The 16,758-nt window shown below is 35.8% G+C and overlaps 1 protein-coding gene across 1 annotated transcript; it reads left to right on the plus strand.

Moving 5' to 3' along the window:
• The first annotated feature begins 1,105 nt into the window (after window positions 1-1,105).
• LOC130010397 (aromatic-L-amino-acid decarboxylase-like) lies at window positions 1,106-12,864 on the plus strand. The gene is made up of 12 exons (XM_050540149.1): window positions 1,106-1,306; window positions 1,819-1,932; window positions 3,688-3,807; window positions 4,000-4,134; window positions 5,968-6,111; window positions 6,685-6,751; window positions 7,310-7,404; window positions 8,476-8,543; window positions 8,929-9,019; window positions 9,407-9,505; window positions 11,232-11,333; window positions 12,186-12,864. Exons 1-12 carry the CDS (start codon window positions 1,106-1,108, stop codon window positions 12,366-12,368), a joined length of 1,419 nt encoding a protein of 472 aa, XP_050396106.1. The 3' UTR covers window positions 12,369-12,864.
• The last annotated feature ends 3,894 nt before the right edge of the window (window positions 12,865-16,758 follow it).

Consider the following 16,758-nt stretch of genomic DNA (forward strand, 5'->3'; position numbering starts at 1 on the left):
AGTACGGTATTTTACTACTGTAGTTATATCCATATATACCTTGTGTTGTGTTTTGTTTTAATAAACAACTGTTCTTGTCATAGCACCATATCTCAACATAGGCTATACGTTTGTAAAAAAGCACAAAATTTATATATTTGTGCTTTTTTACAAACGTAATATATTTATAAAAAAACAAGTGTATCATAATCGTTAAAATAAATATAATATCATTTTGTCTTTTATACTTTAAAAGACAAAGTCAGTTTGTCTATAATCTCTACTCGATCGATCTCTTTAATTTCTGAAGGATGTAGTGCTCTTTGTTCGGGTCAACCAGATAAGTAACCTCATCGGTATTTAATAAATAAATAAATAAATAAATAAATGACACCATCAACCTACTAGATGTAAATAGATGCAACTTTATTGATATACCTTCACTACAATAAAATAATAATAATAAAAAGAAACCAACACTTCTCGGGATTAATACTGTTTACGATATTATCCACATCAGTTTATTTGTCAATTCTCTATAATGGCATATTCTTCATTTATTTATTCTTATTTAGGGTCCTCGTAATACTACGCTTACTTAACTAATCTGGACTGTCGGAATAGTGGATTTTATTTCGGGTTTGAGGGATTTTTATTTAAGATTCAAAAACAACCCGGGGCGTGGAATGATCATTTGGAAAATTAAAATTTAACCGTTTTAAGAAAATTGTTTCGTATCGCTCGGCTCGGCTAGTCGTTTATAAATCTAAACATACATGTACAATGTGCTTTTATATACTAACTTGGCTTGACCTGTTGCATATATGCATTATTAGCTTACTACAGATTTGTCAATATATTATATTATATAAAATCTTATAAAATCTCACAAGGCATATTAATCAACATGTCCTTTATTATATAAAAACGTAGTAGTATATTTGTATATATCAAGATTCAAAGAGCTAGAAAGTTTTATTTGGCATATCGGTAAGAAAGCAAGACTGTGCCCTCACCTCCACACAATCATGATATCTCGACTCCACTGTATTATGTCACGTGCCGGATGTGGTGTCAAAACACTAGGTTAAATAATCTTTGATTCAATATTTCAGGTTGAATCAAAATGGACGCGGAGGAGTTCAGAAAGAAAGGTAAAGAAATGGTAGACTATATAGCTGATTATTTGAGTTCCATTGACAAAAGACGACCACTGGCAGACGTGGAACCAGGCTATATCAAGGAACTAGTTAGAAACGAGGCACCAATAGAACCCGATTCCTGGGAAGATCTGATGAAGGATATTGAACCAATTATAATGAAAGGGGTAATCTACCAACAACGTTACCTCTATTTCAGACAATATTAAGTCATAACCTAGAGTATGAGAGGCGTTGTGGCTCAGTGAATAAGAATCAGGCTACCTGACCAGCCGGTCCGGGTTTCGATCCCGGTAATGTCCAGGGTGGTTTCCGTCTTTTTGGTGGGACGGAAAACTGAGGTCCCGCGTGTAGGCTACACCTTGTCAATTGCTGTATGGGCAAATAGTCCCTCACCAGACACTGCATGGCGTATGAACGTCTTTATTAGCTCAATCGGTGCAGAAAAGTAGGACTCTAAACCCGATTTCATTATTCCATTAAGTGTTGTTGAAAGCTTTTTAAAAGCACATTATTATCAAGTTATCGTGATTGACATGAGAAATAATATTATGCATAGTCATCTGTTTGCATAATCCCGTTTTTTCTGTCAAGGTTATCTGCAGTACATATATTAAAGTCTATAATACATGTCAATTTCAACTTTTAAAGCTATATTCGTTTTTAATTTTTGTTTGAGACAACACATTGGCACAGCCCACATTTTCACGCATATTTTCCGTCAGGAAATTCTTTTCCTGGTATACTGGGTGATATGTTGAGTGATGCTATAGGATGTATAGGATTTTCATGGGTAAGAAATTTTACATGATGATATTTTCTTTGAAATGTCAGTCCATAAATAGCAAGGGAACAGGATTCTTCAATTGAATCCAGGCTTTTAGCGAAACAAATCTTCGCAAACATTTTCAAACACAATTTATAGGTACTCCCGTAGGGTTGACATGTATACATTTGTTATATTCCTGCTATAACAGAACCCTTTTATCACCTTTTATCAAGAGGTCTTTTTTGGGGTCTTCACCTATATATGCCCTATGCAAATATAGAAATGAAATACCCCATACTACTGTCTTTATATCCTATGCAAATATAGAAAGTAAATACCCTATGTTACTTTCTTCAGATCCTTTAAAAGTATAGCAATAAAATAACCCTGAAATGTAGAAATGAAAGCCGCCACCCCTCTTTCATAATACCCTACCTCGTGTATTCAATTGAAAATAAACTCACCCAATCTTACAGACATACCAAAAGTAAATAGAATATTTGTTAATCTCAAACTGACATGAATGTCGACGACAAGTTAAGTTCCATTTCGTTACAAATTCAAAGGGGGGCGGAGCCATGGGATTTAACGTCCACTCGACACAAACTAGGTCATTTCGGGACTAACATGGTTAAACTTTATTTCACTAATTCTCTTGCACGTAGGGGTCTTTAGCAGTGGGAGGAAAAAGGAGGACCCGGAAAAACCCCACGAGGTTGGACAGGCGACCTTGTCATGTACAACCGGAGAATCGAAACCTCGCCAGTTGACTTAATGACAGACCTAATGACCCCCCCCCCCCAACTCCTCAATTCAAAGGATCTCTAATGAAAACATGTTATTGGTTTATAACATTGTTGTCATATATACATGGAAATCTCAACAAGATACCAGAAATTGGACGAGTAGATTTTAGAAAGTTTGGTTCATTTGTATTTGATAAAAATTAGTAGTCGCTATGCCCGTATTCTTTCCTTCAAATGATTAAATAAAGCACGAGAAATACAGACATAGCAGGCTTGTCAGACCTCATAATCCACCCGCTAGCTTTGAAATCGATGTCTTCAAAAATCGAACTAATTTTATTTGAAATTCCTGTATCGCATCCACATGCTTTTTAAAAGTTAACTCCCCAAAAAAAAACCCCACCATGTTTGGAACGAATGGAACTTAAACTCTTTGATTTGCGATCGAAAGGTCTTTATTTTTTACCTTATGAGGTACGCATTCAAAATTTGCAATTTTCGAAATTCGATAGCTCTTTTAGGGGAGACAACTTCAAAATGTACGGTCCTAATTTTCTGAATCCCAAGAGAGTTCTCCATTAGGCCCCAGTGATTAATCCAATCAAATTTTAATGGTGGATATTGATTGTACATTCTGTGGTTGCATAACATTTTCGGCAATATATTGGCAACTTGTTATTTCTAAAATTGCACATTTCTTGTGTAGTGTTCTAAAATGGCGAAAGAGAGAGAGAGAGAGAGAGAGAGAGAAATGGGGTTTAACGTCCACTCTACACAAACTAGGTCATTTCGGGACTAACATATGGTTTAATTTTATTTCAATAATTCGCTTGCGCGTAGGGGTCTTTAGCAGTGGGAGGAAACCCGAGGACACGGAGAAAACCCACGAGGTTGGACAGGCGACCCTACTCCTTGTCACGTACAACCGGTCTAAAATGGCGAAACAAGATAGTACGTAAAAAAACATTTAAACTTCTTAGAAAATGTATAGATACATTTTATTAATATAATAGTCGTGTATTGCATATTCCAGGCATCAAGTCCATCGTGTACAGAATTAGAGGTCGTTATGATGAATTGGTTAGGAAAGATGGTGTCATTACCTCCAGAATTTCTCTTCTCTTCAAAAGGTCACGGTGGTGGAGTCATCCAGGTAACGTATGAATTACATTCAAATAAAAGTGTTTCGCGCTTATTCAAGTCTCAGCTTTATTTGAAACTATTTCTTTATAAGATTAGAAATCTCTGTGCTCAGCATATCAACAAATAAAATGCTAACTGGAGACGAGTTGATAGATCATACAGATTATTTAGATACAACCGCATATTTTGATTATTTTTTCAGTCTACTGCTAGTGAAGTAACATTAACTTGTTTATTGGGAGCTAGAACTAAGTTTATACGCCAAATAAAGGGAGACGATCCTAACATGGAGGACGGTGTTATTATGTCTAAATTAGTCTGTTATTGCTCAGATCAGGTAAGGTTTATCCAGTTATGAAAAATACAAGTTACTATACTATTCAAAAAAAGTAGGGGATATTTGATTTTTAAGTGTTATTAAAGTCACCTAATGAAACTGACGAAGAAACAAATGACAAAATGAAATGAAGTTCACATTCATCGATTTATTCCAAATGATCGTTAGACTAAGTAAGGCACAGACTGACCATTATAAGGGTAAAATGATACCCGGGGTCAAACAGCAAAGTTACCACAGCATCACAACCAAGTCAGTAACGGGTAAATCCTCCTCTGTTTGCCAAACAAGCATTGATCCGACGTGGCATACTCCTAATGAGACGTCTAAGGTCATTTTGGTCCAGATTGTCCCATTCCTGTTGCAACGCAGCAGCAAGTTCTTGGACATTGGCAGGACGTTGTTGACGTTGACGTAACCTCTGTCCAAGCATGTCCCAGACATGCTCGATGGGGGAGAGGTCGGGACTCAGTGCTGGCCAAGGTAATGTGGTGATGTTCTGTTGTTGAAGGTAACCTGTAACGATCCTGGCCCTGTGACATCTTGCGTTGTCATCCTGGAAGATGAAACGGCGGCCATGACGTCGTGCGAACGGCACAACATGGACTGCCAAGATGTTGTCCCGGTATTACTGGCCTGTAACACGCCCTGCAACAACATGTAAAGCCGTTCTTCCAGCAACAGTGATGCCTCCCCACACCATAACAGAACCACCCCCAAATCGATCATGTCTGATGACGTTAACGTCTTGGAAGCGCTCGTTTCGACGACGCCACACCCTCCTACGTCTGTCCAAAAAATCAACAGTGAACCTTGACTCATCTGAAAACATCACATTGCTCCAGCGTCGATTATCCCAGTGTTGACGATCCCTACACCAACGACGCTTGCCTGAATGTGATGATCTCTCAAACAAGGGATCACGCGAGGACGTCGGGCGCGAAGGTGACCCCTATGCAGTCGATTCCGAATCGTCTGGCCACTCACTCTCACACCAGTGTCTGTTTGAAGACGAGCGCTGATCTGATTTGCTGTGATGACACGATTTCTCAAGGCCAAGGTACGGATAAATCGATCCTGGGCTTGAGTTGTCGCCCTTGGTCGACCTGAGCGTGGTCTGTCCTGTACAGATTGTGTATCACGGTATCTGGACCATAGCCTGCTTATGACAGACTGAGAAACATTCATCGTCCGCGCCACAACCGCCTGTGTTGTGCCGATCTGTAGCATGCCAAGGGCACGTAACCTTTCATTTTGGGTAAGCCGACGCATATCAAAATTTGTTTTCTGGTCACTAAAACAATTAAACTGATGTTTCCAATGACTGTAACATTCAAAGTCAGAGTCGTGCAAATCTTGGGTTGGACCCCCATGATGATCCCAAGCATCACCTGCATTCCATGCGGTAGCTATTGGTGCGTTTGGGCGTCACATGTAACTGGAAATGTTTCTTCTGTTAGGTTCTATAGTGACTTTTTTCGTAGTCATTTGCATATTTTAGTATTATGCCCCCAAAATCAAATATCCCCTACTTTTTTTGAATAGTATATTTTGATTAAAGTTAATTATGACGCTATAGCAAGATCCTTATCTGTCTTGCCAAATCTATATTACATTACGGTACATTCAAAGGACCTTTTGATATGTATGCCCTACATCTGCCACTGTTGGAAATCCCAGTAAGTACACTGTTAGTTATCATTGTTTTTATGGGTTCTTGGTGGTCTTTGTTGTAGACCTATTTATCCGTAGCGAAGACCGGATTACTTTTCGGAAATGCTTATATGTATACTGTTAATTATTATCAATGTTTTTTTGTGTTCTTTGTTGTAGGCTCATTCTTCAGTAGAGAAGGCTGGATTAGTCGGTGTTGTTAAATTAAGAATATTAGAATCAGATGAAAAGGGTTCTTTCCGTGGTGCCGCATTAGAAACAGCAATAAAAACTGACAAGGCTAACGGACTAGTGCCATTTTTCGTAAGATTTTTACATTTTCTGTCGGATGTTCGTGGGTGGGCCATACCCTTTATTATTGATGACACCAACCTCTACTTATAGCTAGGTTTCAGAAGTTTGTCATAAGGTAATCTCTATGACCAGCAGCCGTAATAACATCGTCTAGGTTTCCTAATTATATAAGTACAATACAATTTTTTTAGCTCGATGACCCCCCCCCCCCCCATGTATGTATCATCTAATCTAGATAGTGACGTGATCTAATGTTTGCTTTTGACTTAGTGACATGGTTAATTTTAGGTTTTTATAACCTTTATGATTTATTTTAGGTTTGTGTAATCTTTATAATTCATTTTAGGTATGTGTAATCTCTAATAATAATGTTAGATTTGTGTAATCGTTATCATTAATTTTAGTTTTGTGTAATGTCTAAGATTAATGTCAGGTTTGTGTAACCGTTATAATTAATTTTAGATTTTAGGTTTGTGTAATTGGTATGATTAATTTTAGGTTTGTGCAACCATGATTTATTTTAGGTTTATGTAATATTTATGATTAATTTTAGGTTTATGTAATATTTATGATTAATTTTAGGTTTGTGCTACTCTTGGTACGACAGGATGTTGTGCTTTTGATAATATAAAAGAATTAGGACCCATTTGTAAGTATTTGCATTTTCTCCTTCATTACAGATTTTGTATGTCGGTAAACACAAATAACGATTAAACAGCTCGTCCGATCTCACTGAGATTTGTAATTTCGTCGTTTACTGCCCTAACTGAAACAGATTTGGACTGAACGATCTTTCTACCCATGTACCATTAATGAATTATCCAGACGGAATAAGACACGAGATCAGTTCAAAATCTGGAATCTAAAACGGAATTAAATGGGCTGATACAGACGGACATACGCCATGCAGTGTGCTCTGATAGTAATTTTGCAATACTGTTTATTCTTATTTCGATTTTGAACTGTCCCGTGATCTTTAACGTTCTTTTTCCCCAACCTCATTCCTGAATCATTTATAAGAGGACATTTTTTTCTTAGTCAAACCTCTAGATATTGTCCCATGCCAGGAGCTCTGTCCTGTACCTCTGCCAAACCGGAAAATCCCGAGGAACTTTCTCGACGAAAACCGGGATCAAACCCTTACTCACTGAGCCAAGGTTACATTCTTTAAAATGCATTTTCTACAAAAAGAATTATTTCATTTCAGGTGAAAGAGAAGGTATATGGTTGCATATAGACGCTGCCTATGCTGGAAGTTCTTTTATTTGTCCTGAATTTAGACCACTGTTAGATGGAGTAGAGGTTTGAAGAATTTCATATTCTGAAAACTATATAATAATTGTGGGATAACTGCGATAAGGAGCTATGGAAACAGGACACCGAAACAGGGCCAGAATTGACAATAATAACGATAACAAACACTTAAATATGTTTTTAACTTTTGAAATTAAACAAAACTTACTTACGTGTATTCTGAAATTCAAATAACTTATTTACTGGTGGCAAAATCCTGGATAATTCATTCAAATACCGATTAATTAAATGATTAGAATACTAGATAAATGGTACCAATGGTACCAATGTTACCATTAATTAAAGGATAAGAATACTAGATAAATATTACCAATGGTACCAATGTTACCAATGTTACCAATCTTACCATTAATTAAAGGATTAGAATACTAGATAAATGTTACCAATGTTACCAATGTTACCAATCTTACCATTATTTATTACAATACTATGCATCGTATGGACCCCTTTGTTCAGCTGGGCCTTTTGCTCCATGGCAAATAAAACCCATCTGCGGCGTCCTCGCCCTTTCCTTTGCCATATGCATGTGCAGATTTTGCGTTTATCAAGGACAACATTGACAATCCCTCATTTCAAAAATTGTGTAATGTAATAAATATCCCACTTTTTACTGTATTTAATATTGTACATTATTGAAATATTAATGGCCACATTATAGTCCCAAATTCAAAAGCGGATTAAAAAAAAGTATATAAAAAATATAATATGAGATTTACAATCAACGTAGAAATCTTAAAACTATGTTCCATCGAGCATGATAATTTTACCTATTCGATTCACACAACTCAGGTATAGCCAGGAATAATTAAATGATACTAAGCTCATAGTCAATTAAAGAATTACACAATTCTTAAAGGGTAGATTATACAATTCATAGTTCGGATTAGATTAAAATTTTCCAATCTATTGTTATAAGTTAAAGATTTCGAATGTCCTGGAGACACAGGCTATCTTTAAAATTGAGAAATTCTAAATCTTCAAAGTAAAAGTTATAGGATACTTAATCTTTATAGGTTATAGTATTATGTATACATTACATTTTTTTTTCATTTTTTTCAGTATGCAATGTCGTTTAATTTTAATCCTCATAAATGGTTACAAGTCAACTTTGATTGTTCAACTCTCTGGTTAGTATTGTTTAATAGTTTCTGGAGATGTCCATATTCCCGAAGCAATGCTTTTCATTAACATTGTCACGTGTAAGATAACAATTAGGGTCTATTTCATTTTTTAATATTGACACCTCCATGTGCAGATTTTTCGATAAACCAATCATATTTTGTTATTTAAAAAAAAAGAAGAAAAAACCTCGTCCGTAAATAGCTTGATTTGACTTCTGAAAGCTATTTTCCACTTTACAAGCTCGTGTATAAACAATGCGATATCATACCATTTTAGTCCCAAAGTTACGCAAGTGTGCCAAGTGGTCGACAAGTCTCTCCATTAATCTTTTTTATCATTTGATTTTATTGCGATAATAATTTCAGTTTTAAAAATGATTTATATATTCAGGGTAAAAGACAGTCGTTTATTATCTGAAGCTTTTGTAGTTGACCCTCTTTATCTAAAACATGAAAATGAAGGTGCTATGCCGGATTACAGGGTAAGTTTTATTAAATATGCCTTTAGTCATTTGTGGTGGGGTCACTCACAACCCTCTTTAGATTTGGTTGTATGGGGTACTGGTATTTCATGAAATAGTTTGAAGTAAAAAAAAAAAACCCAAAAAAAACCCAACAACCCAAAATAGCATAATCGCTTGTAATCAGCTATAGTCCAAAACGCCACACTATGGGAAGAACAACAATATGTTCCTGATACCTTAATCACGTTTTATGTGATGCGTCACACCGACCACTTCCGGGGATTTTTACCATTTATTAAAATACAATGACACCCCGCATTTTAATTGTATTATATTAGGAGTTTATTTTCATATGTAGACGGTTTTATATTTCATAATTGCATGTGAGGTTTAACTCTATTTTAGCACTGGCACATTCCATTGGGGCGACGTTTCCGGTCTCTGAAGCTCTGGTTTGTTCTGAGATTATTTGGACAAAGGAAACTTCAAGAATCTATCGTAAAGGTAATGTTTTTATACGCCCATATTTTCACGTGAACGTATTATTCCGTAGCCCCTGTCCGTCCGTCCACAATTTGTTTTTGGACACTCACAGGTCACAATTTTGATCCGATTTTGATGAAACTTTAAATGTATGTTTATATCTCAAAGATCTCGGTTCCTTTTGATAATGGCGCATATCCGAAGTGACTTCCTGGATTATGGCCACTGATTGTTCGAAAAATCGCATTTTTAGCTTGTGACCCCGCTAGAAGTCACAATTTGTATTCAATTTAAAAAAAACAAAACGTTTAAATATATCACCGTTACATATCAACGAAGGTTGTGTTCGAATTTCGTAAATATCAGACCCAAACTGCCGGACAAAATGGCCGCTCCTTGTACGCAAAATAATAGTGTAAAATTATGTAATACCAAGGTTGTGGACACACTAGAGGCCACAATTTTGATCCGATTTTAATGAAACTTTAAATTTATGTTTATATCACAAAGATCTCAGTTCCTGTCAATAATCGTGCATATCCGAATGTAACTTCCTGGATTATGACCACCCCTGATTGTTCGAAAAATCGCATTTTTAGCGTGTGGACCCGCTAGAAGTCACAATTTGTATTCAATTTTAACAAACGTTTCAATATATCACCGTTACATATCAATAAAGGTTGAGTTCGAATTTCATAAAAATCTGACCTAAACTGCCGGACAAAATGGCCGCTCCTTGTACGCAAATAGTGTAAAAGTATGTAATACCAAGGTTGTGGACACTCTAGAAGTCACAACGTTCATCCGATTTTGATGAAACTTAAAATGTATGTTTATAATCCAAAGATCTTGGTTCCTTTCGATATTTGCGCATGTCCGACCGTAACTTCCTGGATTATGGCCCCTGATTGTACGGAAAATCAGGCTTTTAGCTTGTGGATCCTCTAGCTAGAGGTCATAATTTTTATTCTATTTTTAAAAAAAACGTTTGAATGTATTACCGTCACATATCAATGACGATTGAGTTCGAATTTCGTGAAAATTGGAACGAAACTGCCTAACAAAATGGCTGCGCCTTGTGTGCAAATAATGTAAAAGTATGTAATACCAAGGTTTTGAAACTTAAAATATATCTCTGTATATCCCAAATATCTCAGTCTCTTTCGATATTTGCGCATTTCAGACCGTAACTTCCTAGTTAATGGCCCTTGATTATACGAAAAATCGCCCTTTTTTTTAGCTTGTTCTCTATCGATCTCTTGCAAAATGTGAGCATATCCTGCCTGGCAACCGCTGGTTTTCTTTCTGACATTGATGTGACATATTACTAAAATTACTTGCTGACAAGAGAATATCCGATACAATATTCAGACAACATAATACGATGATACCCATGTATGTAGGCTTGATTCAACATGTTTACATGGATATAGATAGGAATTAATTTATAGATATATATTCCTTCAGCAGACAGTCGATATATAACTCATTTCAATTCAAACGTAAAGTAGTCCAGAAAATAAACAACATTTTGCCGAACTATTCCAACCTCATAGATTATTTTTGTCATTTGCTCACAAATAGGCGTCACTACAGGCGTCTACTGAACGTCTACTAACCATTGCATGAATCAGCAGACACGGTAGGCAATAGTTCAAATAAACGATGGGTTGAAAGATACTCACTGCAGCAGGAAGTGACTGTACAGGTATTTCTATCATCTTATAAAATGTGTTTATAATTACAGGATGTCAACTTAGCAAAAGAGTTTGAAAAATTAGTTCTAGCAGACACAAGGTTTGAAGTTACGTCAGAGGTTAAGATGGCACTTGTTTGTTTTAAACTAAAGGTAATTTATTCTGAAAGGTTGTAGGGGTGGGATTGCGGATTAACAACAACACCCTCACCCCCACCATCACCAAAAATATATTTTAAAAAATTCAAATGCCATGCCATGCCAAGACGTTGTCACTCTCAAAAAGGCGTGGAAAAGACTAGTTTAGTTCGGGGCTAACACCCGCTTCCACATAGTGTGATATCGCAGTACAGCAAGAGGACGAGAGTTTATTTTCACAGGCACTTGAAGGGATTAAAATAAAACTTCTTACAACTGCTTGACTATATATTATAGTATATAAGAAGGTATTTCAGCCGCCATCTTTGTTTTCACGTCTTCAAGGCATTACGTCTGCTAACATCTCACAATACTCACTAGTTCTAACACTACCCGTCGTTTTTATTGCCAGCGAGACCTTATTTGATCATTATTCAGCTTCCGATGTAATTAAATTGACCATTTAACAGCGTTATTAATTACAAATCAAACGTGAAGCGCTGTCACTTGCCGAAATTCGTCTTCATCAGCCCGGAAATAAGTTTAGTTTGTAGCAGTCTGTATCACCCAGTCCCTCATAAACCTATCCGTTACTCGAAATTTGGTCGGTAAATGATCGAGCCTACGAAGAAATAAAAACAACGGGTAGTGTTAGAACTAGTGAGTATTGCGAGATGTTAGCAGATGAAATGCCTTGAAGACGAGAAAACAAAGATGGCGGCTGAAATACCTTCTTATATACTATAATATATAGCCAAGCAGTAGTAAGAAGTTTTATTTTAATCCCTTCAAGTGCCTGTGTTTATTTTCTATATACCGAGTCGTCCTATCCAGCATTCAGTCTAAAATATTTTTTGTATATTACAGGGTACAAATGAGAAGAATGAAATGTTATTAAAATTGATAAACGATGATGGTAGAATACATATTGTACCTTCAACAATGAAAGGAACATATTATCTAAGATTCGCCATTTGTGCTTCAACTACGACAATAGATCACGTGATATTTGCCTGGAATGTTATACAAGAACTGACCAACAAGGTTTAACTGATGTGATACTTAGAAAACAAGAATGATTGTCGTTAGATATAAAAGTTAAAAAAAAAATCTGCTCATTTTCATAGATTCTAGGCTACAAGGGTGATTCTTCTTTGAAGGTGTCGAAAGTAATCATTGAGACAAAATCTCAATGAAATGATATAATGCCTCGATACATGTTTTAAGTATTGATTATTTTAAATTTTATTTTTTGTACAAAATTAAGGCCGTGAAATGAGACATTCGGGCATCGAGTAATAAGTAATAAAGATCAGATTTATATACTACCCCCGCCCCCCTGTCAAAAAAGAGAAGAAATTTGAATGATTTAATTACTCATAATCTGGTTTATTATTAAATATTTAAGAATGCTCATGTATGTACGGAATCTAAGCTTCAAGAGTGATTGTGATTTGATAGGCTGTACTAATAACGTGGAATAATGTGTTCATTTAGTAGATCTAGTGTTTATTTGAACTAAAAATATAAAAGAAATAGCGGTCTACATTAGTGTTTTATTATTAGATATTGCTCTCAATCCGGGTACCTTCTCTTTCAACGCCCAATCTGATGAAACCATAATCAAAGGTACCCGTAGCCACTACCCCAAATGAATTAATAGTAAAGCTTCCGTCAATTATTTCAATTTTATTGCCGGTACCATATTCAATGAAAAACAACTCATACTTGAGATTAGGGACGATGTTCGCTACTCCATTTTGATCCAAGTCGTCGCTAAATGTCACGGTACCTAGATCCACGGATACAGCATCTACTAAATCTAGAAATTACAATTAAAAAACCTTCTCAGAGACTGAATTGTACAAATATAATGTATAACAATTTATGAAACTATGAATACACCAAATATAACAGTTTAGATAACTTTCTATACCAAATAGATATGTAAATTTGCATAACTTATACAAATACATATTTATATCATTGTATAAATTGCACAAATAAAGCGAATAATGTTGAGTACGTTGTCGATGCTTTAAGTACATACTACAATATTCCTGATCGTACTTACTCATTAACATAAAAGACACAAATTATTATCTATAAAACTAAACAAATAAGCGCGTACAAAATGAAATGAAACTGGGTTTAACGTCCTACAGTTCTCCTCAGACTGGGCTAATGAGGACGGGCATACGCCATGCAGTGTTATGAGGGAAAATCTTCCCGGATAGGGGCTCAACGTCCTGCTATTTTTGAATTCCAACTGTCAAGGTTTCTTTTACGTGCATGCCAATGTGTACACGTCTGGAAAAATCCCTTTCTCTGCCAACATTGTGATCGAACTCGTGACCTCACCTCCAGGTTACTCACTGAGCCACCATGGTTCCGAAACAAGCGTGTGCGTCCTGAGGTATGGACGAAAACGACGCCCACTTTAGTTCTGAGTAGTTCTGACATCTAATGGTTAATTTATGTTTTACCTAAATGGCTGAACTCCCAGATGATGAAACTTGCCTATATATACGTTTTATTGGTGCAGAGTCTTAGCATTGCCGGATTAAGGATTTTCCCGAAAAATTAGACATTGTCCCAAAAATGACACAAAATGACTTTAAATAGCAAAAGAATGCATCCAAGTTAATCCGCAAAGTCAAATCTCAAAATTATTTGTCTTCGGAGTGTGCAATTTTATTTTAATTTAGTTTACTCTAAAGCAATGTGTGTTTCAGATACAATACGAAGAACGGTGTATTTTGATGTAACAAATGTAAGTATATTCCAAGAAAAATACGCGGACCTTCTAAATTGCAAAATAAATCTACCCGAAAAATGTTTCTTAAATGGGTAGCTAGGCGCATAGCCTGTCAATACTTACTGGACATTAGCCATAAGAAGAGAAATATAACGGCTACCCGAGCCATGATGTCGTTAAGACAATCTACACAATTACCATTTGCAGTGTTCAACTAATCTAACATTATATCATATAGATGTGGCACGTTTAAGCTCCAAGGCCTGAACTGAGCGCATGAACATGAAAGATGTATATATTTCTTAGAATTCTTTCTCAAGTTTGAATCTCTATTCATTGTTTTCATAATAATATGACGTGTACAAATTCGCCTGGGAAATTACGAATAAAAATTGTGTTTAGGACACGGTATTGTTTTCGACAGTCGATTATTAATATTATTCATTTTCTTATTGGAAATGTTTAAAAGGAACAGTATACAATTTTTGAGACTGCATTGTTCATAGTACTTGAAACTCGATTTGTATTATGGTATATCAAACTATAATTGTAATAAGGTAACTTTTGGGATCATTAACCTTACGTATATTAGGACTTCTTTATGCTCGGGATGCGTAGCTCTAACACGTCGAAGCACAATGCAGCTCACAATATTAAAACTTTATTATTCCAGAAAAATTAATCTATAAGAAACATAAGTAATAATTTTTAACGAACTTGGTTTATTAACGAATGAACGTCAAAATACAATAAAGATATTAAAATCACAATTAAAACAAATAATTATTTGAACTGTGTTTATTAACGAATGAAGTAATAATTATTCGAACTGGGTTTATTAACGAATGAAGTAAAAATTATTCGAACTGGGTTTATTAACGAATGAACATAATTGTCCGTTTTTCGTCTGTTATATTCATACCCAGTCGCCATCACCAACTTACTATCTTAATTATAATTAACCTACAAATATTTGAACATATATATGATAAAAATTAAACATATAATACAAAAATGGGATATAAATTACATACATGTATTTACGTTATTTAGACGTAACGCAAATATGCCATACTCATCTGCTAGAAATTTTTGAAGGGATTTACCGCCTAAATAAGCCACAAAAATCTTCTACAAAATTTGTAGAAGGATTTACGAATAAATATGTCACGATCATCTTCTACACATTTTGAAGAGGTTTACCACCTAAATATGTCACAGTCATCTGCTAGAAATTTTGAAGGAGTTTACTGCCTAAATATGTGACAATCATCTGCTAAAGATTTTGAAGGGATTTATCACCTAAATATGCCACAATTATACGCTAGAAAGTTTGAACGGGTTTACCGCCTAAATATGTCACAATCATCTGCTAGAAATTTTGAAGGGATTTACCGTCTGGCAGCATTTCAGGCACTGATCGTCGAGATAACTGGAGCTTACCGCCTGTCGCCAAATCACTAGTTTATCCGACCAGAGGGGAAAGTGTCAAACGAACGGAGTGAGTGAATCAAAGTGAAATGAATATTTTCGCCACGATATTTTGAGAAATAGACTGCCGGAAATTCAGCCTGGCAGTATTTCAGAAACTGGTCGTCGAGATAAATAGAGCTAACCAGATACTGCCTGGCGCCAAATCACTAGTGTAATACAATATCATTTGGGATCTAAATTTTATTATTGTATTTTGAATTCATATTTTAAATTATATTTTTCATTTGTAACTCATTTTGGACATGTGACAGATTAATTGTAAAATGTAATCTGCATCAGGTGTGTGAGGATTATTTCATAGTATTATGTAAGATATAATGGGTTACCCAAACAATGTATAGCCGGCTTGTCTTAGACAAGTATATTATGATATAAGGTTTAGGTAACAAGCATTAACACATATTGTCTAGAGATAAGATGTGTGAATCTTAATAATTACTTTTCATTGTTCTGATTACTAATGGTATTAACTATGGCGTGCCTTAACCGATATAAAAAGCCTAGTTTACAAGCAGGCAAAAGGAGGTACAAAAGGAGGGACAAGAGAGACCCGTAGAGGCTGGGAGGTCTTCCGGACCTCGGGAGAGGGTCTGCCCTCGACACCAGGCAGAGGGGTCCTGTGAGGCCGAGGGGAAGCAGCTATAGCTAGACGTAACTTTACCCAACCAAATGATGTTATTATGTACCTGTAAATATGTTATCCAGTATTAAAATATCTTTTTAATAAATAAGAGTTATGTATTATATCACACTAGCTTATCCGAACAGAGTGGGATGTGTCAAACGAACGAACAGAGTGAAGGAATATTCTTGCGGCGTTGAACCAATACCCAAAATACTTTGAGGATCGTACAAAGCACTTCTCAAGTGGTTTACGTGTGATTGTTTAAAGCATTTTCGTCTTCTACGTTAAGAAGCCTGAATTGAGGAAAATACGATAACCCTAAAGGTTATACAAGAGAATTTTTTGTTTTGAAAAATGAGGCGTTAGAGGTTCAAATATTCCAAGAAATCATGATCGGTTGTACATCGACATTACCGAACAGCCGGTTACATCAAACGACATAGTTTTTACAAACTGTAACAAGCCCGAGAGTGTACTGATGCGTTTAACCTTTCCTAGAACTGGTGAGTTAAAATTCGTAATGCTTAATGGAATGCACAGCATTATCTCGGAAAGGGAAGTGG

The sequence above is a fragment of the Patella vulgata genome, chromosome 1 (assembly GCF_932274485.2).
Source record: "Patella vulgata chromosome 1, xgPatVulg1.2, whole genome shotgun sequence".
In the NCBI taxonomy this organism is placed as follows: domain Eukaryota; kingdom Metazoa; phylum Mollusca; class Gastropoda; family Patellidae; genus Patella; species Patella vulgata.